This window comes from Falco naumanni, chromosome 2, assembly GCF_017639655.2.
Source record: "Falco naumanni isolate bFalNau1 chromosome 2, bFalNau1.pat, whole genome shotgun sequence".
NCBI classification, from domain to species: Eukaryota; Metazoa; Chordata; class Aves; order Falconiformes; family Falconidae; genus Falco; species Falco naumanni.
Window position 1 is genome coordinate 65554880 of NC_054055.1, and position 27693 is coordinate 65582572.

The 27693-nt window shown below is 36.2% G+C and overlaps 1 protein-coding gene across 8 annotated transcripts in view; it reads left to right on the plus strand.

The window, feature by feature from the left end:
• The window catches only part of ATP11A (ATPase phospholipid transporting 11A), a 132319-nt gene that overhangs the window by 71633 nt on the left and 32993 nt on the right, over positions 1–27693 (plus strand). For all 8 annotated transcript variants that reach the window (XR_005826491.1, XM_040584550.1, XM_040584551.1 and 5 more), the window contains exons 3-15: positions 2601–2690; positions 3833–3913; positions 7470–7577; positions 11427–11555; positions 12038–12141; positions 14936–14986; positions 16921–16985; positions 18714–18795; positions 20072–20222; positions 21414–21611; positions 24734–24907; positions 26320–26483; positions 26812–26883. Coding sequence is in view for 7 of the 8 variants with exons in the window: in XM_040584550.1 (XP_040440484.1) it covers positions 2601–2690; positions 3833–3913; positions 7470–7577; positions 11427–11555; positions 12038–12141; positions 14936–14986; positions 16921–16985; positions 18714–18795; positions 20072–20222; positions 21414–21611; positions 24734–24907; positions 26320–26483; positions 26812–26883 (1469 nt within the window). In the remaining variant the exon portion in view is untranslated. The remainder of the gene's footprint in view (positions 1–2600; positions 2691–3832; positions 3914–7469; positions 7578–11426; positions 11556–12037; positions 12142–14935; positions 14987–16920; positions 16986–18713; positions 18796–20071; positions 20223–21413; positions 21612–24733; positions 24908–26319; positions 26484–26811; positions 26884–27693) is intronic.

Below are 27693 nucleotides of genomic sequence, written 5' to 3' on the forward strand. Positions count from 1 at the left end.
TTTACAAAGAACATGACTAGAAATTATCAGAAGGAGAAAGATGGCATTAACGCTCTGTCTGAGCACACTAATCTGATGTATTTAATGTCTTCATTTTTAATGTTTTCTTCTTCGATGGTTTTTATTTTGTTCCTGCCTAACTAGAGTAGCAAAACTGCCTTGAATGCAGTCATAAGATAAATCCTGTTCTGAGTGGCAGCCACTCTGTTGTTTCTCCTGGGAGCGATTATGGTGGTTAAATATTAATCATCCATTTTTAGATGCTTCTCCGAGCTAATGATGGCTGAGGCAGGGGGAGGTCTGTCTAGACATCTTAGTGGTCTGTCTTCTCGCCTAAACTTCAAAAATTGATACTTCTCTTTTGAAGAGGAATAGGCAGAATAAAGATAATACTTTGTATGTCTGAAACCCAGTATAATAAAGTGCCTGTCAGGCACTGTCAGTGTAATAAAGTCTGTCAGGTTGTTTAAAAATAAAGTTTTAAGAAGTTCGCTATGTTAAAGAAGCATCCATTTCAAGTAAAACCTCTCAGACTATAAAAGCAATCTGCTCCCAGGTTATTCACATTTATTCAGCTAAGAGGGTCGCTGACCAGAGCTGGAGCTGTGGGCAAGACCACTGCTTGACAGGGATAGCAGGGAACTAAGGTTGGCATATGGGAAAGATCAGGTACTGAGGGTGAAGAAGAGCTTTCAACCTTTTTAAAGGTTATTTTTTTTAACTAACTTTACTTCCTTAATCAGATCTTTTAACTATCTAGTCTGACAACAGTGTGCTGTCACCACACATTTGGTCAAATAATCCTCTAGGACATTTAAACAGCAAGTTATTGCATAAGAGTTTACATTTTTATTTTATGAATGGTGATTTGGGGAGCTTGTCATTGAACTGTAACAGTCAAAAAAATCCTTTAACAAGGAGAAATTGTTCTATTAAAAGAACTAAACAGAAAAACTTAGAAAAGTTTTTCACTGAAACCTCTATTCTTTTTTCCTTCTTAGTGGGTAGAGATTCATAAAAACTAAATGCATAAGATTAGAAAACAGAGATAATTTGGCTGATAAGTTAATGATGAAAATCTAAAACTTACCATAGATTAGGATATATTGTCATAATCACAACAGCAGCTTTGCATGATCAGGACTGTTGTGCAAGAAAAAATAATCAAGTCTAAGCAGTTCTCTTTCAAAATTCCAAGGTAAGTAGCTGGGCATCATTCCAGTCTGGTGGAAAGTATTCTGATTGCAAGATGAGAGCACTTGACTTTCCAGCTGTTGCATGTATGCCTGCCTGAGTTTTGGCTTACTCACAGGTGATTTAATACTGAGTTAACTATTAAGCAGGATAAGTTTACTTTGGGCATGTTTAGAATAAATAATGATTTTTGGCACATGGTAGGAAAAGAACATTTCATTCCTATGGCTTACACATCTCCAGGCTTTAACCCTCTACAAGTCAAAAGATGTAATAGTGGTTTCACGTACAACTCAAGCATGCTTCTTAAGGATCCTTTTCATCTGCAGATGTAATAGATGTATTTTCCTTTTACAATTCTGGCTGTCATTGCTTTCAGGGCCAAATTCAGATGATTTCTAACTCACAGCATAATTTGTGTATCGGCAAATGTCAGTGCAGTCTGCCAAGAAGAGACAAGGCACATTTGTAGCAGAGCAAATAAATTAGGAGAAGCTTCTTAGCCCATCTCCTTTGAAATGAAAGTTACATTGGAGTTGTCATTTTATTATGTGTCAAATGATAATTTGGATAATAAGATGATACAGTATTAGTTCTCTCAAGCCATTTTTTGTACCTTTTCACACAGTTCCAGCTCACATTTTTACATGCATTCCAATAAGCAGTCCTTGCAAATTTTTTTTGGAGTTACAGAGCGAGCTCTGTAAAGAGTGTGTTTGAATATCCTGCAGGGCAGGGGGACTAGATGATGTAAGGTCCTTTCTCTCTTGCGCATATATGATTCTTTTTCCTTTGAAGGTTTTGCTTTTTCTGTTTGTACTTTTGTATGTTGTTTCTTGTGTCACTTTATTAAACTTTAGATAATTTGTAAGATCAGTAGAGAAATATGCAGCCATTTACTCTTAATCACTGCTACAGTTTATTTTGAGGAGTATGTTTGCATCCAAGCCAAGGAACAGAAGAGGGGTTGACAGCTTCTATTTGGTCAGCTTGCTATGACTACATAGTTCACTTCCAGAGTGCCACCTACCTCATCAAGTCATGCATGCAAAACAGAAGTGAATTAAAAGTGCTGTTTGAAGTGATTAAGATTTTTTAAAAAATCATTAATGGCTTTAAATGTATTGTTCTGTAGCTAAATCTCTGAATGAGCATTGTTGCTAGTCAAAAATTATTTCAGTTGCTAGTACCAAGATTATCACAGTTCAGAAAATTGATGTGATTCTAGGAATACGTGATTGTCAACTTAAGATTCTGTTTCAGTAAATTATTAAAGTAACAAAAATTCTCCTGCTTCTTGTTTAATTTAATCTTGAATTGTGAATGTTGAATTTGTTTGAGTTTTAGAACACAGAATGCAAATACTGTTTCTCTCAAACACGCATAACGTGTGCATTTGTTTTCAGTATACATTTTGGAACTTTGTACCGAAAAATTTGTTTGAGCAATTCAGAAGAATAGCTAACTTCTATTTTCTCATCATTTTCCTTGTTCAGGTAAGCTACCCCTATTTTTCAACAAATTTCTGGACTACTCCTAAAAAACAAAGGAGTTGAAAAAGGTTTAAAAATGCACTGGGTTTAGTGACTGCAGAGGTAAATGGTTGAGCCTGGACAGTCTTCCACACTGTTGATGTGACAGAAGGAGTTTTATTTCATTTCCAGGTTGTAAGTGTGAATCTAACCTAAAGAGAAGTTAACACCATCCTGGTTTGATGGCAAGACATCTCTTGATAAAATTGAAAAGAATGAGTGTAATTTTTATTTTTACTTTGTAATAAACAAATATCCACATCAGTAAAACCATTGCTATAAATTATTCTGATTATAAAGTTTTGTTAGTTTTGCTAAATATTTTATAACAGATTGATGCCTTGCAGAAACTTTCCAACTCACTGTTATCAAAGCCTGTAGAGAAACAGAAATACAGATGCTTACACAAGGCTTGCTTAGGGTGATACACAAATATTTGTTTTAGTAATTATTACCTCAGAAAACTAGTTCGCTAATTCCTAGGTCTCTTCTTCCTGAACCTTTCACAATCACTTAAATGTGTTAAACAATAAAAATCTCACTGAGCTAAGTGAAAAGCTGTATTACTTTGCACACCAGATTCTGTAAGAATAAAAAGCTATGCAGATTCCCTGAACAGTTTAGATTTTCTTATGATTTGAACTCCCTCTCTGGATTCTACCTCTTTCTTTGTAATTGCAGAAGCCACAGCTCACTATTTCAGGATTTACCCCTTGCATGCATAAGAACAGCTGTATTGTTAAATGTGTAAAAACAGCGCCATGCTCATTTCTGATGCTGCTCAGTAATTTTGCCTCCAAAGCCACAGCTTTCCAGTCTGGTACTTACTTAATGTCTTGGCAAGCAAATATTTTTACTAGACTTTAATATCTGAATGTTAATGTAATCTAAATACAGTATTGTATCTTAGAGCATATAGGAATTTTTCAAATGTTTTAGTATATATGTTCTTAAAACCATATTAAAAGTACCATTCTTTTTAATTAAAATTCCTTGGTGCTTTGTAGCATATTGGTGAAATAATTACTTGAAACGTCTTGCTTGAAAAATTGCGTGCTTACCTTCACAAAAATGTAACCAGAAAATACTTGATCCTTTTTTTGCAGTTAATTATTGATACACCTACCAGTCCAGTTACAAGTGGACTTCCACTTTTATTTGTTATCACTGTAACAGCTATCAAACAGGTGAGTAATTTAGTGAGCAAAAGTAAAACTAAAGAGAACATTGTTATTTGTTTTGCATTTCAATTTCCCTGCCTTCTTGTGTTAGGTTGTCTTAGGGCAGTGCCTAAAGAATGATTGCGATGAATTTTGACAGAGTAATTTTATTTTTGTTTCTTCAGTTTAAGTAGTATTGGTTGCTCTATGATGATGTCTACTAATTCAGCGCAAGCTTGTGAATTATTTTCTAATTCTGATGTCCTTGTGTTCCGAGGAATCATTTACATGTTGTGTTAACTCAGCATAGTTTGACTTTTGTTTGTTTCTGAACAGCTATCTACATCCTGTTAGGTTTTTCCATAATGACTGAAAATGAATTTCAGTCATAAAGACTGAAAAACTTAGAAGATAAATCTGCTCTTACCTTTGAGGTTTCCTTAGCCTTTACAGTATAAACAGATAACAAAAATAATTTTGGTTCAAGTCTTCAGTATACGTCGATTGAATCTACAGTTCATAACGATAGCTGCAATGCTTTCTACAGATTAACACTGAACAGATGCTATTGTATTCTCTCATTTTTAATGTGCAAATTAATCCATAAAATTGAAGTATTTTTTAGAAATTAGTTCTTGCCACATAATCGAATGTAAAAGTTCCTAATAGAATTACATTATACAGTTATGGAATTGGATAGGTTTGCCATTTTACTTTCAAGGTAGTACTACCAAAAGCAAAAGATTAAGGTAGCTTTTTGCTTGCTACTCTAATGCTGCAGTGCTACAGTTGACATGAGTGTGTAAATGTAGATGGGATCTTAATATTAATATTAAGATCTTAAAATTAATACAGATTAATATAGAATGTTTTAATTCATATGGGGATATTACAATCAGATCTGCTTGTTATCAGAGCTTCTGATATTGCAAATTCAGTCTGTATCAGGAATGATACATGATCAAATGAGCTCGTGATTGCCCTTCTGTTGATTTAGCCAGAGCCAAATTTGTTGACTGTGAGTTTCAGGTCAGCTGCAGGTGGACAGAGGATACCTGATCTGGCCTAAGCCTTGCTAGTGCAAAGTTAATTCATCAAAATTTTTACTAAATTTAAACTAGCAAGTGATTTTATAAGTAGTACTTTGCATCTGGTGCCTACAACGCTTCTGCCTTTACTGTAACATCTCACCATAGTTACAGAGTAGTTTCTAAAAATCTGGGCTCCTGAAGTAATAGACACAAATAAATGGTCTTTACAGTGATTTTGTTATGTGTTTGGCTTTTTGCCTTCAGTCCAATTTAATGATACTTGTTCCTGCAGGACAGCTACCAGTGTAAGAACTCAGTGGCACAATGAGTTCCTTTTCATGACTCAGTCTTCACTGTATGTCTGGGTCTGCATACCAGCCATTTCTTTCCTTCAATTCAGTGAATGGAATGTGCATGTGAAATGATAATCTGTGTAAGCAGCTTGACTTTAAGTGTCTTTTGCTGGGACGGTTGAAGGAGTTAGCACTTTTCATGGGCATAAGAAAGATCTCTCATGTCATGCTTCAAGAAAATGTTGTCTTTTGGGGAAAAAGGTCCCATGAAGTAGTTGGAACATCAAGGCAGTTTCTAGGTCAGAGCACTCCTCATTTTAGCTCAAAACTTGTAGAAGGGAGTCTGTACTTCTTACATGCCTCTGGACTATGATGATAAAACAGTGACTAAGAAAAATGAGGATGTGGTGCGTTGACCCTGGCCTGCAGTCAAACACCTACCCAGCCTCTTGCTCACTCCCCTTTCCTGTGGAAAACAGAGGGAAGGTGAAAAGACTTATATATCGCGTGAGTGGCACTTTAATAGGGGAAAGCGACAGCTTGCTCATCACCGTAAACCACAAGCCAAGCAAAATGAGGAATTCATTTGCAATTTCTCATCGGCAGGCAGATGTCCAGCTACTTTCTGGAGAGCAGGGCCTCAGCACGTGTAATGCTTGCTTAGAAGGACAAATGCCATCAGCAAAAATGACCCGTTTCTACTTGCTTTCCCTGAGCTTTTCTTGCTGAGCGCAATGTCATATGGTGTGGAATATCCCCTTGGTCAGTTTGGATCTGCCATCCAGGCAGTGTCCCCTCCCAGCCTCTTGCCCGCCCCCAGCCAACGGACCTGTTTTTGGTGTGGGGAGAGAAAGCTTTGATGCGGTGCAAGCCTTGTTCAGCAGTAGCCAGAACACTGGGGTGTAACCAACACTGTTTTAGCTGCAAGTAAAAAGCACAGCAGCACATGAGCTGCTGTAAAGGAAGTTAACTCCATCCCAGCCAGATCCAGAGCAGCGGGTAATTTGGATTGTCTCTTCACAGGATAACTGATTACCTTCATGGTCTTTATGATAAATGCAGACTTTTCCTTCATTAGTTTTCAAAGAAACTACAGAAAGCAGTGCTTCCATTTCTTTACAGTGCTAACTATACACAATGAATATATTCTATAGTATAATTTAGCTTTTGCTGGTGAGCAAAAGTTGTGAAAATACTAGCTATTGCATGTGTAAGTGTGGCTTTCCCACTCTTAAGATGTAAAATGTTACCCGTTGGAGTCTTACTGTAGTTTGATAGTGCCCTACCAAAGCCTGGATTGTGACATGCTGTGCCTAGTACTGCAGTTCTGTCTGTCAGCCTGAGTCTTTCTCCCAGAAACTGGTGTAGACTTTGGGACCTGCTTGAGGAGCTGTACAGGCCCCTGGAATTATGTTACACTAAATTTATAAAGACTCTGTGAGTTCTCAGATTATCTCTAAGAGCATCCAAGGTAGTGACACTTTTGTTCTACGTTGAGTTTTCAAATGTGCTCAAGAGAGTTAGATATAAAAATGCTGTGGAATACAAGTGGTATTTTCCATCTCTTAACCACTGGTGTCTTTGTGAGTCCCAATCTTTATCGCGTGGCAGCACCTTTTGAATGGAAAGTTGCAGATTCCCTGTCCTTTACTTTGATTGTTTGTATAAAACACAAATTCATAGGATAATGGAGCAATCAAAATAGGTTACTTGCAAAGCCTCTTGAAACAAAATTCTTTGGGACTATATGTATTGCATATAGTGTTAAAAATTCTGATATAATTGTATGACAGTCAGGAAATATGACCACCTTCAGTCATGTTGTCACTTTATCACCTTTCAAAATGGAGTCCTAGTCTTCCCAAATGGATTTTATACACGTTCAGCTTCTCAGTGACTGTTTCTATAAGTATTTTGCACTTGCTCAAAAGTCAGTAAAGCATGAGCAAGAGGTGATTACTTGAACACCAGAAATAGTTCTACACATTGTAAACATCCCTGTTCATCAAAAAGTCTTCATTAAAAATATGTAATTTTGTTGACTAACTGTAACTGTGAATACTCTTTTTCATATATGTCCAACTTGACTGTATTACTGACGTGTATCACGACTTCACTTGTTCTAGTGAGAATATTTTCTCTTTATTTCCTTATCTTGATCAAGGATAACTTTTTAATTTTTTGTTGCAAGCTAGAGCTGTTCTTTGTCTTTATAGCCAAATGTGCATCACTACATCATTCCATTTCACTGTTTTCTAGGGTTATGAAGATTGGCTTCGACATAAAGCTGACAATGCAATGAACCAATGCCCTGTTCATTTCATTCAACATGGTAAACTGGTTAGAAAGCAAAGCCGAAAATTAAGAGTAAGTAATTAACTCTAACAGATTTTAGGAGTCAGGCTTCACACTTGTAAAACAAATTATACAGAAATGTAGTGCGGTGATGACATAGCCTTTATTACATTTAATGGAGATTAGGCCCACAGTATAGTAATTTTTAATTTAACACCTTTGAATAAATATTTTTAGAAGCTTGATACATTTCTTTTTTATCTTTGTGTTATTAACTCATCTCATGACTGTTCCTTTCATTTTCCATTTTTTAACTTGAAATTTCACTTGTGATTTGTCTTTTGTCATTTCTCCATTTTTGGCTCTGTGGTTGTGCACATTAATAATGCATTTAAGCCTGATCATGATAGTCAATGCTATGAGTTTGTCCTGTGTATCCAACACTTACATATACAACAAATTCAGAATACTTTCTTCATTACTCTTCATATCTCTTCATCGGCCTTCTGAATGCTGCTACATTCCCGTCCTGGTATTTTGAAGGTATTTTCAGAAATTAATTTCTGCTGCTGCTGCCTTTTTTTTTTTTTTTTTTTTTTTTTTAAATCAGATTAACTTTTCATCATTATTCTCTTTAGAACTCAGCAAATTTGGTGGATATTTGTTTGGAATTTCCTTATTTCAGATATCTTTGTTAGGGATATCTTTTTCTGCTCTGCCTTGTTTGGGTATAAACAGCTTCACAGAGTTCATAGCCTTTCTGCTGTGACCTTTCCTTTCAGTGTGATAGTTTCTGCCTAGGGCTTCCCAGTAATAATAATAAAAAATGTTAAGGCATCACTTGCTGAGTATTTCATGTGTGTAACTAAACGGTTAAACATTCCAAATAAAAATAATCAAGTACCATATAACTGGAATTTGTATTCCATTAATTAGTCTGTTGCCCATATTTTCCCAATTTCGTCCCTATTCTTTGCCTTTCAGAGACTGTACTTTGAGCAATTAAATGGTAGGAGAGACAGACATAGGAAATATTTGCATGGAAAGAGATACCTGTATGTATGGGTAAATGGGTAAAATTCTCTAACCTGTATTACACAAGAAAACATACTAGACAGTATAAAGGTAGATTCTTCTGCACCTAAAGCCTGTGGACATTTGACTTGCTGAAAGAAGACATTTCTTTTTCATAGAATTACAGAGTGGTTGAGGCTGCAGACATATCTGCAGGTCATCTGGGCCACTCAGAGCTGGTTGCCCAGAACCATGTCCAGACAGGTTTTGAGTATCTCCAAGGAGGGAGACTCCACAGTCTCCCTGGGCAACCTGTGCCAGTGCTCAGTCACCCTAGTAGTGAAAACAATGTGAGGCCTCCCATGTTTCAAGCTGTGCCCACTGCCTCTTGTCCTGTCACTGAGCACCACTGTAATAAGCCTGGCTCCATCCTCTTTGCACCTGTAGCTGGCACAGTGGCAAATGTTGTCAGAACACCTTTTAAATTTTATTAAGATGCTCTTTGCTAGTACTTTTAATTGGTTTGGGTTTTTTCCTTATTCCTGCCTTTTTTTCTTTTGAATAGTGTTTAGATTATTAACTTCTGTTTTAATAGGCTGTTGTATTATAGATTGTTCCTGGCTTTTGCAGGACGATGTGGATGCTGTGGCTTACAGAGAGAATCTTGCTAAAATAATAAGGATCATTCAATACAATGATATGTGAAAATCAAAGGAAGAGGACTGTTGTGTCTTTATAAGTTGGACTAAAAAACTCACTTTCTGATGTGTAAATGTTTTCAGTGGCAACTTCAAAAACTCTAGGCACAGTGGGCATTTTTTCTTATCCTTATTCTTGTAGTGACACTTCTGTCGGGAGGGGTTTGTTTGCTAAACTGCCCTCCCGACTTTCTCTTTTGCTAGATTCAATGTTCTGAAGAATTCTGATTTTTCCTTTTATGGCATCTGTAGAGGTGGTTAAACTTGCAGTAATACCACTGTGGTTTAGGTAGCTGGTAAGTAAATTAATGTTGTTTTCAGTGGTAAAGAGAGCTAGCAAAATCAAAAAGTTGAGTGATGTTCCTACAGTTTGTTCTAGGAATAGATGAATTCTCTGTCACCTGACAGTTCATTCAAGATAATTGCCTAACAGTGTTTTGAGTGGTTTTGTAATGTTCTCACTTAAAGGGCTTTATTATAGTTTATATAGTCTTTCATAATTAATGATTTTGTGGCAAAAAGGCAGGTTGTCTTGAAAACATGTCTTGGAGGAATAAGGCAATTTGAATAGTAGTCTGGTCCATTAAGGTTCACTGCTTTTCAGGGCGAAGGCTGTATGTTGTTCAGGCTGGCTCCAGCTGAGACATTCACTGCCTCTGGTTCCAAACCTACCCCTTCTCTGTCTCACTATGTTATCTTCACTTGCCTGAGTCTGCAGAATGGTACATGAGAAGTCATTTAATCAAAAGGAAATACGTGAGGAGATTAATCCCTTTCTCCATTTGAACAGCCCAAAACTTTTTATTATCGGTTAAAAGTGCAGCCTTTTTGCTCTAGAAAGGAAGTATCCAATTGTCATTATGCTGTTTTAATACATCTCTAATTTCTGTTCAGAGACTGAAAATTAGTAAACCCTACAGCTTATAGTTTTCAAAAAGACACCATAATTTACACGAAAGATGGAAAATAACTTACTGAAGTATCCATTAGTTTTCATACCTGATTGTTGCAGGTATGCTTAGCAACTTGCATTCTTCTATGCCATATGTACAGTCAGCAGTTTTTCATTGCTGTTGGTTAAAAAGCACCTTTTTCATATCTACAAGAAGTGAAATCTCTTTTGTTGTCATAATCCTAATTCTTCAGTACATGTTAATAAATCTTATCTAAGTTGTCACAATTTTATTTTTAGATGTTACTATTGTTAATTGTTATCAGACTCTTTTGCTTAACTGTCAACTGCTAAGGATATTGGGACTGAGCTTTTTTTAAGTGTATCATGAGAAATGATTAAGCTGAATCTTATAGTAATGGATTATGACATAAAATTATATTGAACAGATGTTGAGTTACATGAAAAATTGCAAAAATTACGTGTTTTGATGGGATTTTTATTGAAATGTTGATATTCTTAAAACATGTAATAGATATTTTCTTTCTTTGTTCTTTTTTTTTTCCCTACTCCTTTGAAAAACATTCTTAAAACATGTAATAGATCTTTTCTGGTTTTGTTTTTTTTTTTTTATATTCTCCTTTGAAAAAAATTACCTCCAAAAATGTATCAAAGGCTGGTTTTCTCAAATGTATGGTTTAAAGTAATATTTTGAATTTATAGTTGGTTGACTGTTCTGTGACACTCTTTAATATGCTGTAAGATAATACCTGTGTTTGCATGAATAAAAGTTACTTTGCTCACCTTTAAACACGGATAAAAGTAGGATGGGCTTCTAGTCATAAATTCTGCTGAAAATGTGTCCGGTTTTCATTGGCAGACTTGGAATTCTTAGCTTTTTCAACTATCTCTAATTACAATATTTGGAGCTAGATGCTTATACTCAAGAGCCAACAAGAGTAGTTCACATCTCTAGCTGTTTTTGAAAAATATTTTGTTGTATTTAGTCTTAAAATGCGGATAGTATCTTCCGTCTCTCAAATAACATTGCAAAACTTAGTAAGACAGCACTTGCCAAAATGGTTATCCTGAGAGGAAATTTAGTACACAGTAGACCTCAGATGTTCGATGAGGTGTAATTCAGTTTTTCAGATAGATTTCTGTCGTTCTCTGCTCCTACGGTAAAATCTTGGTGTAAATAAAGATTGATGATTTTTCAAAATATTTGAGTGAACCTAGGTTTTGATTTTGAAATCTGAAATTTGGGCTGCTACATAAATGATCAATGCATTTTATTTTGTTGTGTTTTTTCCCTAGGTTGGAGATATTGTAATGGTAAAAGAAGATGAAACATTCCCATGTGACTTAATATTTCTATCAAGTAGTAGAGGAGATGGAACATGTTTTGTTACAACAGCTAGTTTGGATGGTGAATCCAGTCATAAAGTAATTAAATGTTCTACATTTTCTTTTTAAGGCAAAGTTTGCTTTTAATTTTTTATGCAGGTTGCAACATGACTTCATGCTTATATGTCTGAGCAGATACACTAAGTTGTGTAGCTTATGTTTCCACCAGTTGACTTCATTTTTCTAAAAATATCATTATTTTATGGGAAGCTTTAAAATTAATTTAGTTGTGATTTTGTTTGTGTCCAGTACAGGCATGCAGGTGACAGAGATAATGCACAAACTTTGTACTTAAATGCTTTCATGGTGACCTTATTTGAGTACACTGCAAAATACTTGCATATAATGTGCAAAGATGCCCAATTAGGAGCATTTAAAGATGCATCTTATTTTAACTATGATTTCTTGTGTAAAAGTCAGTAAATCTATTTCATGCTGAGCTGAAGTATATGTTAAGATTAATGTCTTGTGTATCTGTCCTTCCTTTCTAAATGTTATTTACACCTTTTTATTGACTCCAGACTTACTATGCTGTTCAAGATACAAAGGCATTTCACAATGAACAAGAAATCGATGCACTACATGCTACCATTGAATGTGAACAACCTCAGCCTGACCTTTATAAGTAAGAAAATAATTCTTACCTGTTTTGTTAAAGGTACCCTAACAATAAATTATAAAAATAAAATGAAAAGCTAGTGGCTGCATGTGGCTGGTTAGAGTGGGCCCCACAGTGAGCTTGAAGTCAGGTTAGGCTTCCATCCATGCTCCTTTCCTGCAGGTAGCTCTCTGGACTGCTCATCACTGGGGTGTGTGATGAAAATTTTAGAACTTCTATTTCTAGTTGTTTTTTTAAATCTAAAAAATAAGGAAGAAATTAAGTTTAAATAACATTTAATATATTTCTTGACGCTGGCACTCTTACTCTGTATGTCAGTCCCATGCCACGTAGAGTTTATGTGGAGTATCCGGGGAGGAGTTGTTGTTCTACAATGCAGAGAGGTTGCCATTGGCACCCTCAGTTGTTCCTGTGCTTTCAGCATATTGCAAAGTATTGCAGTTTGTGTGTGCCTGGTTAAGTGGATTTATGGGTTGTACTATCTAGTTTTAACTAAAGTAACCCTCACAAAATGGTCAAGTGGCCATAAAAAGATTCCTGCAAAGAAACCATGGATTGAGTACTAACAATGCAAGCACAAGTCAACAACAATGAAAGGGCAAACACTTCCACTCCTGGTACGAGCCACATTACAAGGTAACATCACATACAAGCCACATCAGCTACATTACAAGGTAAAACCAATGCCATTCTAATCAGATCTGACAAGAAATTGTCCCGAAAAATTTCAAATTGTCAAGACACTTTGAAATAGGGATTTACATCTGTTATTGTTAACAGTGAACCTCACCACGCATGCTTTAAGATATTAGCTAATGACAGCATGAAGCCATCATGATTAGCAAGAGATTTAAAAATTAAGCATCCAGAACATGAAGAAAAATAGCTGTAGTTTTTTAGCAATGTTTAGAGTCATGCAATATTCAATATTTAACAACAGTGCTGAACAAAATTTCACTATAACTTAATGATAAAACATTAGAAGCCTTTTTTCGAGTTTCTTTCTAAATAATGAAGGACAAAACCCCACATACCATTGAGGAAACACTTGTTCCTGCTGTAGTAAAAATAGCTGAAATAATACACAGAAAACAAACTAAAATGCACTTTTTTTGTCAGCAAACGCTGTTGGAAGATGCAGAGAAAACATTGCTTATTTCTGAGTTGTGGAGGTATCTCTCTTCCCTGATCTCAGTGACCAAGGAACTGGCCTATAAATCTGCAAGAGAATGGATCCTTTAGAAGACTAATCCTGTGAATCACTTGATCCTTTTTTAAATATCTGGCTCGTAAAGCGAATGGTTGGAAGTTGAAGCTCATGCTATTGTAGATGGTGGAATTAGTTGGGACAACTGTTGACACGTGAATGAGGATGCTTATTGGTAGACAGTTTCTATCTTTGCTAGTTTTTACTTGGCACTTTTTAACAAACTACAGTAGTGATCCTTTCCAAAGGCACATGGTCATTTTCTATCATGATGAATCATAACAAACTGTATAGTGTTATTAGATGTGGCTCTACGGTGTTGTATATACTCTCAGCAGGCAGGTCACCAGTTCTCTGAGCCTGAGAGGTTCCCTTTCAGGGTAGCAGATGCACCAGCTCCTCCCATAGTTTCCTCTGCCATCCAGAATGCTAATGTCTGCCTTAATCCCTTTTGATTTGAGTTTATCCACTTGGACAGTGGTATTGCAAACACAGCGTACTGGGTCTGACTGGAATGGAGTAAACCTTCTTCACAGCAGCCCGTGTGTTTTAGTGTTTTTGATTTGTGACTGTTAATAACACACCAGTGTTTTAGCTGTTGCTGAAAAGTGCTTGCACAGTGTCAAGGCTTTCTCTGTTTCTCACTCTGCCCCCCAGCAACTAGGCTGGGGGTGGGCAAGAGGCTGGGGGTGGACACAGCCAGGGTGGCTGACCTCCGTGACCAGGGGAGTATTCTGTGCCATATAACGTCACGCTCTGCAGTAAAATTGTTCGGCGGCGGGGGGTAGTATTTCCAAAGTAGCTGTTGCTTGGAGACCGGCTGGGCATCGGTCTGCTTACAGGCAATGGTGAGTGGTTGCCTTTGTGTCAGTTGAGTTTTTTCCTTCACTTGTTAAACTGTCATCTTGTATCTCGCTTTTGCTCGTCCAGTTCTCTCCCCTATCCTGCTGGGGAGGGAATGAACAAGAAGCTAGTGGGTGCTTTGTCGCTCTCCAGGGTCAGCCCACCACGTACAGATAACATGTACTTAGAGATAGATATTCAGAGGGAAAATTGCTTATTGGCTTTATCCTTTTGGGTTTTTTGTTTTTAACTCAGTTGTAGGTTCTAGGTTTCGTAAAGGATAGTAAATGCGCTGGCTTGCCACAGGTAGTTTAGGGAGTAAGAGCTCTTGTTATTTCTTGCTGATGGGTCTACTTAGAAGCTTTATTCCTAGTTCCATAAACTCTTATATCTCTTTATTTGCAAACTTTACGTTGACTCACTCTTCTGTGTATTTTTTTATTTACATGTTTTAGATATATACATATGTTTATGTTCTGGATAATCAGAGCATGTTCAATTGGAAACTGCTAGCTGTAATAAATAGTTTCTAGAAAATAGTTCTCAAATAATCTATTCCCATGTATATTTTAAAAAGTGAGCATATTTTGCTTTGTTTTTAAATATGTATGTGCAGTATATATGTCTGTATGTAGAGAGAATTCTATGTCCTTGTAATGTACATGAAAAAAACTGAAATATTGGGACATACATGCATAAGAATAATCAAATGAGGAGTGCTGTTAAACTACTTGTATATTTCCCTTGCAGATTTGTTGGTCGAATAAATGTTTACCATGATAGGAATGAGCCTACTGCAAGGTAAGAAAAATCCAGTTTCTACACATTTAAACATTTTCAGGACTGAATAAGTATCAATAATGAGAAGTACCTTTGGTTCACCAACATTGTGCTGCCCTGACTTACTGATAGAATATTTATTCTCTTAGAAGTTTCCAGGCTGTTGTTTCATATATCTTAAGTTTTTCATCTTTTAATCAATAGATTTATCTTATTTTATATTTATGTCTTTATTCAACTTCAGTTTTTATTTGACATTTATTTGGTTTGTAAATGATGTTGATAGGATTTTGACAGTACTTGTACAATACTGCCACATTAGCATGGGACCTTGGTAGTGTGCTAAACAATATGAATAATATCACTTGTGTATTTCTCTCATTTTTCTTCTTAGAAAATGAAGAGTTTGGACATGCCAAATATCATGTTTAGTTTTACCAAGGTTGTTTGTACGTTTGTCTACAATGTCCACAATGTTATGTGTGTTCAGGAAAGTAACATCCAGGGAAATGTGTTTTGTACGTGGTGTAGGAGATAATGATCTGTTACCCTGGGTCTGGCACCTAGAAGGGTCTGTCCCTGGCCAAATAGGTTTCAGCCTGAAGGAATTGCGGTGCTTTCTGCTTCAGGAGCAGTCTGTAGCCCAGGACATTCCTTGTCCATCAAATAGAGAAGAAAAATGAAGCAGTAAAACAGGCACAAGTCTTCCTGTATTTTCTACCTAGGATCTTCTGTCTACCAGCAGGGAAGAGACTTGCTGGACCTGATTTTGTTCAGGCCCTTGCCACCAAGAGGCAAAGCAATAGAAGGGAAAGCTTCTTGCTTGGGTGATATCCTAGACCCCAGCATCTGTGGAGTTACTCCATTCTGGCCAAGTGCCTTCCTAACCTCAATGTGTCTACATACATGATTTTCTATCACAGTCTGCTATGAAAACTGTCTTTTTTGCTGCTTTCACTTTAAAGAGTCTTTTGACTAATAAAGGTGGTTGGATATGAACTTTGGTGGGAGAGGAAAGGAAAATAAGCAGAAAATATCTTTTTAATCTCAAGAGGAATAGGTTGGTCTATGTGTAACACATGAAATGAAGATCTGGCATTAAGACTTGTATTACTTGGGCAGGTCTATTAAAGCAGTTATTTTTTTACTATATGACAGTATAATGTCTTATAATCCAAATCATTCCTATAACATCACCCTTCTGGTTTAAATAGAATAGTTTCAGGTTTTACATCAGAGTTATGGCCCTGGGAGTTTGTTTGTTTAGATTTCCTTGATTTTTAGGGGTTTCATACCACAAGAACACTTTGAATAACATTCAAAAATACTGAACTTAGTTCTTGGGTTTTTTCCATTGCTGTATAGATAAGAGTCTGACAATTTTTGCGTGATGTCTGCCTATAAAGTAGTACTTGGTTTTGCACTCATATGGTGATTTGTATTACATACCATGTTCCAAAATATTATTTTAAACTGCATGGGGATCCTTATATTAATTCCACTACTCCTCAATAAATTATTTTACCTATATTCATCTTCATCCTTTGAAATGCATAGTAAGTATCAAACTATCTTATATGCCATTTATACTTAAAATAAAATGTAAGGATGTATTTGCCTTAAGTAATTCTAACATGCAGGACACTATAGTTTATATAAAGTCTAAAAAAGACTTGAATCCATATTTTTAAAAATAAGCACCTTACAATTAGGACAATGAGTATTTAAGCAGCGGGGTTTAGATGCATGGCTTTAAGATTTGAGTTGTGAAATTAGGAACTTATTTTTAGGCATCTCTATATTTTTTTAATTTTCACTTAAAAGCTTTAAAAATGCACAGTAATTTTGTTACACAAAAAAAATATTCTAATATAAATTCCCTGTTGATGTGGTTTCCACTGAGGTCTGCCGTTTGTCTCTAAATGTTTGTATTCTCTAATACTTACCTCTTGCAGGCCGTTAGGATCCGAAAATCTGCTTCTTAGAGGAGCCACTTTAAAGAATACAGAAAAAATCTTTGGTAAATATTTCTATTGATTATTTAAATGGACCCTGAAGTAATAAGCAAACATCAAACAAGGTTACAACCCTACAATTACTGAGCATATGATTTCTATTGAAACACTTGATTTACAACTTTTTTATAAGGTTTACTGTTGCTCTAATTGCAGTAAAGTAACTATTAATGATGTACAATGACTATAGAGATTTTTGGGAGGGGGATTTTATTGTTTAGTCTTCAAGGGTTAGTGAAGATGACTCAAGATGACTCAACTTCTTCATGTAAATATATGGCTTTTGAACAAGCGCTGTGAATTAAGGTGGTTGTCCCAAAAAAGTTAATGAGCCTGTTGAAAAATTTTGAATCCGTTTTGCTCATTTGTCAAAAGAGACAGATACCCCAACCAGATATAAATATGGCTGAATAAAAAATAAATTTTTAAAAGATCACTTAAACAGTTCTTGATCAAAATTAGACTTTCTGTTAGCCAGCCTACTTTGTGTGTATGAATTGTCTTTGTTCCATGGAAAATTTCTAATATTTTAGCAGAAATAGGAAGCACAAACTGAGATACTGTTTTTGGAAATTCTTCAAGAGAGCTTAGTGGGAGTAGTAGTTCCGTTGTAACAAGACAGTCTTTGCTAGTGATAAAAGGGACAAGGATCTAAGTCAGGGGTCCTCAAACTACGGCCTGCGGGCCGGATATGGCCCCCCAGGGTCCTCAGTCTGGCCCCTGGTATTTACAGACACACAGCACCCCCCAACCCCCGGCAGGCCACGCAGCCGCAGATGACTGCCTGCCACTTCATCCGCACGCCGCCCTCCCCTGTTTAAAAAGCTTGAGGACCCCTGGTCTAAGTCATCCTCTATCATACACAACTTCCATACTCCCGTGGAAGAAGATCATAGATGGCCGTGATCTGTTTAGCCTAAAGTACCAAATCCTTGCCACTCTTTCTCCAAAAAAAGTGTGAAAAGTATGTATTAATATAAACTTTCCCTCTTTGCTTTTAATTGTGATCTAAAATATATGAACTAATGTAATTGGTTTGTAGTATTTCTGTAAATTTCAGAGGACGCATTTAATATTTCTCTTAACTTCTGTATCAGGCAGAGATAGTATGAGTGGTTGTTTCCATTACCACAGCACAATCCTTGTCCTAAATTATTTTAGTAATGTACAGGTATGCTGGTTTAATAAGTACTTCAAATCCATCGTATTTTAGTTGTATTTAATCTTCTGAAGTTTAGTCCCTATCTTTGTGATCAACCGGAAGTGGGGAAATCAAAAGATCACTCTATTCATGAATTATTAAATTCTCCTGAAGCAAGCAAAATTGCTGGCTGCCTTTTATTCTGCTTGGATGTATCCTGTAGTTTAGCCCTATCTGGATTTTCTTTTACAATGTATGATTTAGATTCTAAAATTAAAGCCAAAAAAAAGAACTTAAAAACACAAGGGGATTTATTCAAAACCCAGCTTAGGTTTGGCTTTGATACGTAGCAACATGGTAGCGATTGGGAACTGTGACTCTGGAATGGGATGTAAATGCGGCTTAAAATTTCCCTGTAAGAACCAAGATATTAAAGCCATTTCTAGTTTTTGCATATCATCCAAATCTTTGTTCTTTTTCTTCAGCCTACAGAGAAATAAAGAAATAACAGAGTATAATAATCTAGTGAATTCTGCTTTTATGAAATTATTGTACTTTGCAATCTTTAGTAAAACTAGTTGTCTAATTTCAGGTGTTGCTATCTACACTGGCATGGAAACTAAGATGGCATTAAATTACCAGGCAAAATCACAGAAGCGATCTGCTGTAGAAAAGTAAAACTTCTAATATTTATTTTGGGGGTGGAAAACTACATATTTGAATGGTGAATAAAAGGAGATTTGATTTTTTTCCCCTGGAAGTGTGTGTTTCGTTGATTTTAAATAAAAAAAAAGAGGTAGAGGGACTTAAAATTTGCTCTTTTTTGCTTATAATTTTTTTATGTATAAAATCAGTTTCATAATGCCATACAAATGAGGTTCTCAATACTGAATTATTATTAAATGTTTAAAAAAGCCCCCTTGATGTAATGCTTACCTTTTTAAGATATGATGTGTTTTGACGTTCAGAAGACTTTTCTTTCCCTGGTTAGAGTACACCTACTGACAGTTTTCCAAGATTATACACTTCAATATCCTAACATTTCTTTTCATTGCAGTTAAGTCCTGAATTCAGTAAAAGTAACCTTTTTTGATGCACTTCGCTTTGCATCAACTACAGTAACAAAAAGTCTGTCTGTCCCAGGTTTTCTATGGTTTAGCTAAAATTTAAAGTTCCATACAAGCATATATGTGATGGGAAAGGAAGACACCACTATCCTCGAGAAATGGGCTGACATTGTTTGCTTATGTTTTTTGAAAATAGAGAAAACTATTTCCTAGTCCTACTCTGCTGTCTGAAATCATCAGCTCCGAGTAAGGTATCCAGCCCTGTGAAAAAGGTGTCATTGATCAAAGCAAGGTGTACTGACCAGTTGACAGCCTTTCTCTTTCGCAGTGACTGAGCAATGATTATGTGTCTCTTTCTATTGTTATTGATGTGTAACCTATGGCTTTTAGTTCATGCCCATCATTAATGAAAATATAATTTTAAATGGAAAGTGTTCTTGTTCTTTCCTTTTTTAGATCTGTTTAGAAAGAGTTAAACCATTACAGCTACAGAACAAAGTGTTCTCAATAGATTTATATTTCTGTGAAAGTACTTAGGTGACTGGTTTTGTATTGGTTCAGAGGAACGGTATTAAAAGTCTGCAGCTACAAGCCTGGTTATTCTGTTGTGATTCCATCTATGCTATTTTTTGTCACTAATATATTAGGTTTGGTAATGTGTCACACACATTTTGGAAACAATTATAGCTGTTAACATTTTAAATAGAAAATAGTCCTCAGTAATTTTTTTCTTCATTAGGAAAACACTGTAGAAAAGTTATTGAACATCACAGCATTGTTAGACTTACAGCAAATTTAAGCTGAAGCACAAGTGTAATATGTTTTAATAAACTCTATAGTTTATGTGCTAATGGAATTCTTATTTTGCTTTTTTTTTTTTTAGATCAATGAATGTATTCCTTATTGTATACCTCTGTATTCTCATCAGTAAAGCACTAATAAACACTGTCCTGAAGTATGTCTGGCAGAGCGAACCATTTCGTGATGAGCCATGGTATAATCAGAAAACAGAGCCAGAAAGGAAAAGAAATTTGGTATGGAAATAAATTAAAAGACAAAAAAAGTTTTACTAAACCCTTAATTTATAAGAATTTTACTGAAAAGTATATACAGCCTGCTTACATACCGTAAATTCTTTCTTTTTTTTTTGCTAACAATGACGACAGTGTGTTTGTAGAAAGCTTGTGTATTAAATTTTTGCACTTAAGTTGTATGTGTGAATTTAGCTGATGAGAAAAAGTCTGGTTTAATATAAAAAGCATCATGAAAGTGTTCTGGAGTTTCCTGTCATTTATGCAAATTACTAAAGAACTGACCTCTTGCAGAGAAATACAGGACTGAAAGGAATCCCACAACTCTTGGCAATCATGTAACAGATATGTTCAAAAGAATCCACTGTAGGGAATCTCTTTAAGAGTACCCCTCAAAACCTTAGTTTCATATAGCTCTGTAACTCTGTCATGAGAACTACAGACCAGCAAGAGTTGCTAGTGTCTGATGTCCTTACAGGAGCAAGGACATTGTCCAGAGTGGATACCAAGATGATCCAGAGTAATGAACTCAATACAGCACTAGAGAAAGCATTATTTCAATAGAGCGTCCCAATCAGGCTAGAGGAAAATTTCCTTCTTTACCCTAAACGCGTGGTGAGCACACTAGCCAGGCATGTTACAGATCTTTCTATACCATCAGTAACGCTACCTGCTCAGTAGGTTGCCTATACCTCCGACATGTCTCCACCACTGAAAAAATTGAGCCAGGTTATGTGCATACATTCTACTTGTACTGAGAGAAGGAAGGGAAACCCTTTATTAATGGAAATGCTGCATTAAAATTATGTAATTTGGTAATCCTTGAATGAGTTACTGTGTGTATTTTTCTGGTAATTTGTGAATGTACATTTTATTGGTTTTCCTGTTCTTATACAGGTGCTCACCACTCTCATTAGTTGCTCTAGAACTTTACAACAATGATGTGTAACTGTACTCTGCACCTGTATGTCTGTAAAGAAAAACGTACATTTAGAATAAAAAAGGTTTTCTTCATGCCAAGTTAGTTGTGATGTTATAAATTGTGAAGGTATACATTTGTGCCTGTGAGCTGTCAAAAGGTTTTGCTTATTGTTTAAAATCATTAGAAAAAAAAAGTTTGCAAATGTATGTAGTCGTTTTGCAGCTTTTGATGGTACATGAAAAATCAATACTTTCATCTTGTTTCTTTGGCAGTTTCTTCGAGCTTTTACAGACTTCCTTGCATTCATGGTTCTTTTCAACTACATTATTCCTGTATCCATGTATGTCACTGTGGAAATGCAGAAATTTCTTGGTTCTTATTTCCTTACATGGGATGAGGAAATGTTTGATGAGGACACAGGTGAAGGACCACTGGTGAATACTTCTGACCTCAATGAAGAGTTGGGACAAGTAAGTTTCATTGAATGATAGATTTTTTTGGTTGTTTCTACCATATTTTTTTATTTTAAAATTGTGACTTCAATTATTTTTTTTGCAGTTCATTTTTATTGAATTATTTGTGTTCATTTTCTTTAGTGCTGATTAATTGTGAAAATAAAATTTGAGGTCTGGTTTTCAGAATAAAAAATTCTGATTTCTCAGCCAGTCAATGGAATTGAGTTAGTATAACTGTATTGGTAAAGGATAAACACTCTAGGAAGGTAATGATTTCTCTCCGTTAACTATGGAAGGAGATTATATAAGCGCCTACCTTCCTTAGAGTAAAAGTTAGATGGAAAAAACCCGCTTTTGTTTGGCTACACTGACACCAAATCTACAGACACAAGTTTCATCCAGTAAAATGATTGACTGTCACTCTTATTTTCCAGAAGAAGGTCTATGTTTAATATTCTGTGTAAAGAAAATCATCACTTTGACACAGATACGCATGGATCACTTTTTGAGAAAATATTTAGACACTCTGTTAATGAAAAATGTTTTCACAGGTTTTCAAATAAACAAATAAGATGGTATATTTCCTTATTTTTGTCCAGCCAAACTAGTAATTAAGCTTTTAGGGGCACATACCTATTTGGATAAAAGATGGTACCAAGTGTTTTATTTTTGTGGGAGACAGTTGGCGCTGTCTCGATCCCCAAACTGATGGATTATGGGCTGGTTGAGCAGACAATGAGGTGAACTGAAAGCTGGTTGAACGGCCAGCCCCAGGGGTGGTGGGAGGCCAGCAACTAGCGGTGTACAGCAGGTTCAGTACTGGGTCCAGTCCTGATCATTAGTGATCTGGGTGACGGGGCACAGTGTGCTCTGGCAGCCACCCAGCTGGAAAGCAGCTTGGCAGGAAAGGATCTGAGGGTCTTGCTGGGCAACAAGTTAAACATGAGCCATCAACGTGCCCTTACGGCAAAGAAGGCAAATGGTGTCCTCGTCTGCATTGGGCAGAGCATTTCCAGGAGGTGGAGGGAGGTGATCCTTCTCTGCTCTGCACTGGTGAGGCCACAGCTAGAGTACTGTGTCAAGTACGCAGTAAGTTCCATCTGAATATGAGGAAGAAATTCTTTACTTTGAGGGGGACAGAGCCCTGGGACAGGCTGCCCAGAGGGGCTGTGCAGCCTCCTTCTCTGGAGACATTCAAAACCTGCCTGGACACAACTCTGTGCAGCCTACTCTAGGAGAACCTGCTTTAGCAGGGAGTTGGACTAGATGATCTCCAAGGTCCCTTCCAACCCCAACCATTCGGTCATTCTGAGAGTTCAGGGCTCCCCAGTACAAGAGACAGGTGCTTACTGGAAGGAGTGAAAGGCCACAAAGATAGTGAAGGGACAGGAACAGCTTTCATGTGAGGACAGGCTGAGAGAGCTAGGACTGTCCAGCCTGCCGAAGGGAAGGTTCAGGGAAGATCTTCCCAATATATGTAAACACCTGAAGGGAGGGTGCAAAAAGGATGGAACCAGGCTTTTTTCAGAGGTGCCCAGTGACAAGACTGAATGCAATGGACACAACCTGAAACAGGAGGGTCTGTCTGAACATCAGGAAACACTATTTTACTGTCACAGTGACTGGAGTCGCCCAGGCAGACTGTGGAGTCTCCTTCCCTTGAGATAACCAAAACCTTACAGGACATGGTCATGGGCAACCAGCTCTTGGCGGCACTGCTTGAGCAGGGGCTTTAGGCCAGATGACCTCTGGAGGTGCCCTCCACGCTCAACCATTCTGTGATTCTGTTATAAAAAATAACTTACTACTACTAAATTGAAGTGCTGTCCCTGGAATGTGACTCTCATCGGTACTTGGCATGTTCCATACCAATCAAATGAACTGAATTTTGCTTTTACATTTTTGAAAAAAATTATACATTGTATTTCTAATGAAGGCATTGATTGCGAATCCTTATTTGTGGTTGTAGTAAATATTGTCATAGTGATATACATGCTTTATTCCTCTTTTCATGTAAAGGGTGTTGATCCCAGAGCAGCACACTGAATGAACAAAAGACCTTTGCTTGATAGCATTTTGTATATTTTATAAATGTATTATGAAATTGAATGTAGGAGTTGACATGAAACAATTCCATATAAATCCTGTTCACTTCGAAAAAAGTTGAATATGGGTATTGTGTCCACAGATAACAAACCACTGGAAAATCTGGAAACTTGTCTTTTCAGATTAATGAATATTAGAAAAGTGAGTCTAGGAGGAAAGTTAACATATTTAATAACTTCTTTTATGACTTGAGAGCAAAAAGTCGTTTTTTGTTTTGTTTGATGCACTTCATAAGTGTTGAAGTTTGTTAACTACCTGATGAATACTAAAGAGTTGCCTTACTTCCCGTGTTTAATTCCTAACCTTACATATTGCTCTCAGTTTATCAAATATGTACATACGATCTGTATACAGTATTTATATCCAATATCCAAATTCAAGCTTGTGCCTATCTGGCTGTTCTGGTTTATAGTTCAGATTTTGGATTTATTTTTGATGTTGTTATCCTTAAATGCTGGGGCTCATTGTAGAAGATAAAATTAATGAAAAATTCAATATTGAAACAAAAAGAATGTTTCCAGGGCAATAACAGTGCCCATGTATATAACTGTATGTGACCATTAGTTCAGAATCCTCATCCTTTAAACTAACGTAGTGGAGAATTCTGATACTACCCTAAGGACCCTCTGACAGTAACTGATCCAAATCCAGGCACGTACGTTAAATAATGATCCTTGTGAAAAGGAATTTGTCTGTCTTTTGTTTCCATAAATAGCTGTCTTGCAGCAAGAAAAAACATTAAAAACCAGAAAGGGGCTTGAGAGAAGAGTGAAAGTAGGTTAAACACATTATTTTATATGTGTTATGAGGCAAAAGATAGCTTTGCTGATACTCTTGTATGAAAAAAATCTTTCAGGGCCCACATTTCCGTGGAATATGACTCCCAAAAGATATTGACTTCCTTTGCTGAAGAAGCCTGCATAAGGATTTGTAAAAGAAGATGTAACCCAGTAATACTACCAGTTTTGTTAAGAGACTGTGGAAAATTTCTGTTCATATTCCTGGTGTTTTTAATTTGTGCTCATTTGCAGATTGAGTATGTCTTCACAGATAAAACGGGAACGTTAACTGAAAACAACATGGAATTCATAGAATGTTGCATTGAAGGGCATGTTTATGTACCACATGTTATCTGCAATGGCCAAGTTCTCCATGATTCTACAGGCATTGATATGATTGATTCTTCTCCAGGAGGAAGTGGAAAGGTAGGATGACTTTTTCTAGGTTCTTGGTTTTTACAGTGAAACATGAAAATTGAATTGTTGTTGTGCTGATGAAGACAATATTTAACATAGGACATCCTTGAATTTCACTAATCAAAATAAGTAACTGTAGGAAATGTATCACAACATAGACATTTTGTCTTCCTAGTTCAGAGTAAGATGTAAATGCTTAATAGGAAGTTTCCCAACTTACTTCAGCTGTAAAAATGAATTAAATAAAACCTAAAAAAGTATAGAACTTTTTGTGGTTAACAGCTAAATAAACATAGTAGCTGATTTCTGTTTAACGTTATCGACAATAGGGAAAGCAAGGTAGGAAACTCCTCAAGGGGAAAATGAGTTCTCAGTGCAAACACTTACTTAGTTATCACTGGCTGAAAATGTGGCCAGAGAAAAGATTATAATAAAATTAAGTTACTTTTAAATGTGACTTAATATAGCCACATCTGAAATATGGTATACACAGCATGTATGTGCTGTGGCTTTTTGCTGTGTAAAGCAAAGTTAGTTCAAGATTAAGGAGACTTCACCAGTCAACTGATGGGCGGGATGTAAATGGGCAGGATAATCATAGCCAAAGGACAATATATTTTTAAATAAAATCAACACTCTCTCAAATTATACCTTGTCCGTACCCTTCACTATGGCAAAACAAGGCTACTTAAAATATGTTGGTGGAATTCAGCGGCTTTATGGCTCTCACCCATGGCTCTCAGAATGTGGTCCCAAAATACTACGCTCTGTTTCTATCTTGGAATTACAGTGACTCAGACAGTTTGTATTGAACAGCACAGAATAATAAGATTCAGACACAAAGATGCAGGTAGAACATAGCCAGGGATCCATGAAATAAAATCTCTTTGTGGTGTCAGAAGCTGTCATCACGAAACCATCTGAGACTTAAGAGAAGTTGTTGACTTCAGCTGCCAAAATGTCTACACTCCTATATTTTGTACAGCTCTGAGAGATGTTCAAGCTGCACAAGAAATTGAAATCTGTAAACCCTGTTAACACTTGTGCTCCAGGTGCCATGGCCCTCTGTCTGGACACAGAACTCCTAAAATTGAACCTTGACTAGTGTTTAATACAGGTTAAAGTTAAGGAAAAGTAAAGAAAAAAACCTTTAGCCACATCTCGGCACTCAGAGATGCACACTGGGTTTTTTGGGCACCAGCAGCTTGAGTTGGGTGGCAATGCTGGTAGCCCTAGCAGCTATTAAGCAGTTTGTGGTTACCATTGGGAAAGACTTGGCTCCCCCTGAAGGGCAGGTGACCTGTGACACTGCCTTTATCTGACAATAAACCGTAGTAATCAGTGACATGAATAGCCTTCCAAAAGAAAAGTTTTCAAAGCAATACCTGAACACAATGACTACCATTCCTTTTATTTTTTAGGAGAGAGAGGAACTATTTTTCCGAGCTCTGTGTCTTTGCCACACCGTTCAGGTAAAAGATGATGACAGCGTGGATGGATTGAAGAAAAGCCAGCTCTCAAGAAGATCTTGTATATATATATCGTCATCACCTGATGAAGTTGCTTTAGTTGAAGGAATACAGAGGTATGTGTGTAATTGGGTATTATGCTGCTTTAATCTACATATCTAATCACTGAAGTTCAAAATTGTTTTCAGCACAGTAATTATAACAACAAATGCCAAATTGTCTAGAGCTGGTGATTTCTTTAAAACACAGTCATGATTATTCTTATAAATCAAATTAAAAAAATATTGGTTTTTGTTTGGTGGTTGGGTTTTGGTTGGTTTTTTTGTGTTTGGTTTTGTGTTTTTTTTCTGAGAAGCTCAGCCTTAAATCCTTATGACATGCTTAAAATGTATTTTTTAATTATGTATTTTCTGTATTTATTCTCTTGTGTGTTTGATTTTACAGACTTGGTTACACCTATCTAAGGCTGAAGGACAATTTTATGGAGATCTTAAATCGGGAAAATAACATAGAGAAGTGAGTGGTTAAAAATATAACAAAATAAACTGATGAGGAGTTTTTATTGATGTTTATAATAAATTGTTATTTCTCTGTGCATTAATTTTTAATTCTGAAAAGTCAGAAATTGTACATTTTAGTAGAAAATAAATGATCTAGTAATATGGATAATTTTAATATACCCTGTCTATAGACCCTATTTTAATAGACATTTTCACTTAGTCTGTTAGTTTGACAGTATATGCAATACGGAATATTAATATGACAACAAAGGTGTGATGTGGGGTTCATGACCTAATCTAATAGGTCCTGATAATTTTAATTTGGTGTATTTTTCCTTTTTTATATGGTAAATAATATTTTCTTAATAGAAAATGGTGTGTACCCAATTTGTGTTTACAAATAATGCATATAATTTACAGGAGGGTAATATCTATAGAGTAATTTTTTATAGCTGGTTCAAAGAATATTTAAAACGGGTACTGGTTTTTTGTTATTTTCCTTTGACATGTGGAATAGATGTTATTGAAATTCTTACTCATATTATGGTCTACCAAATTTAAGTAGTACAGCTGTTCAATGGGATGTACATACTTCTGAAAATGTTACCTTAGTCTTCTGTAGATGTCTGCTGGTTAAGTCTATTGTATATCTGGGTCTTCCTGCATATGTACTCTACTTCTTAGCCATGAATATAGGAACCCCGCTGTTATTTTTCCTCCTTTTAGGGAATATGGAGGATTTTTCCTAAAGGCTACTTCAGACTCTTGTGGCTCAACTCGTAAGAACTGGAGTCAGTGTCATTTATTGACTTATGAAAGCACTGTA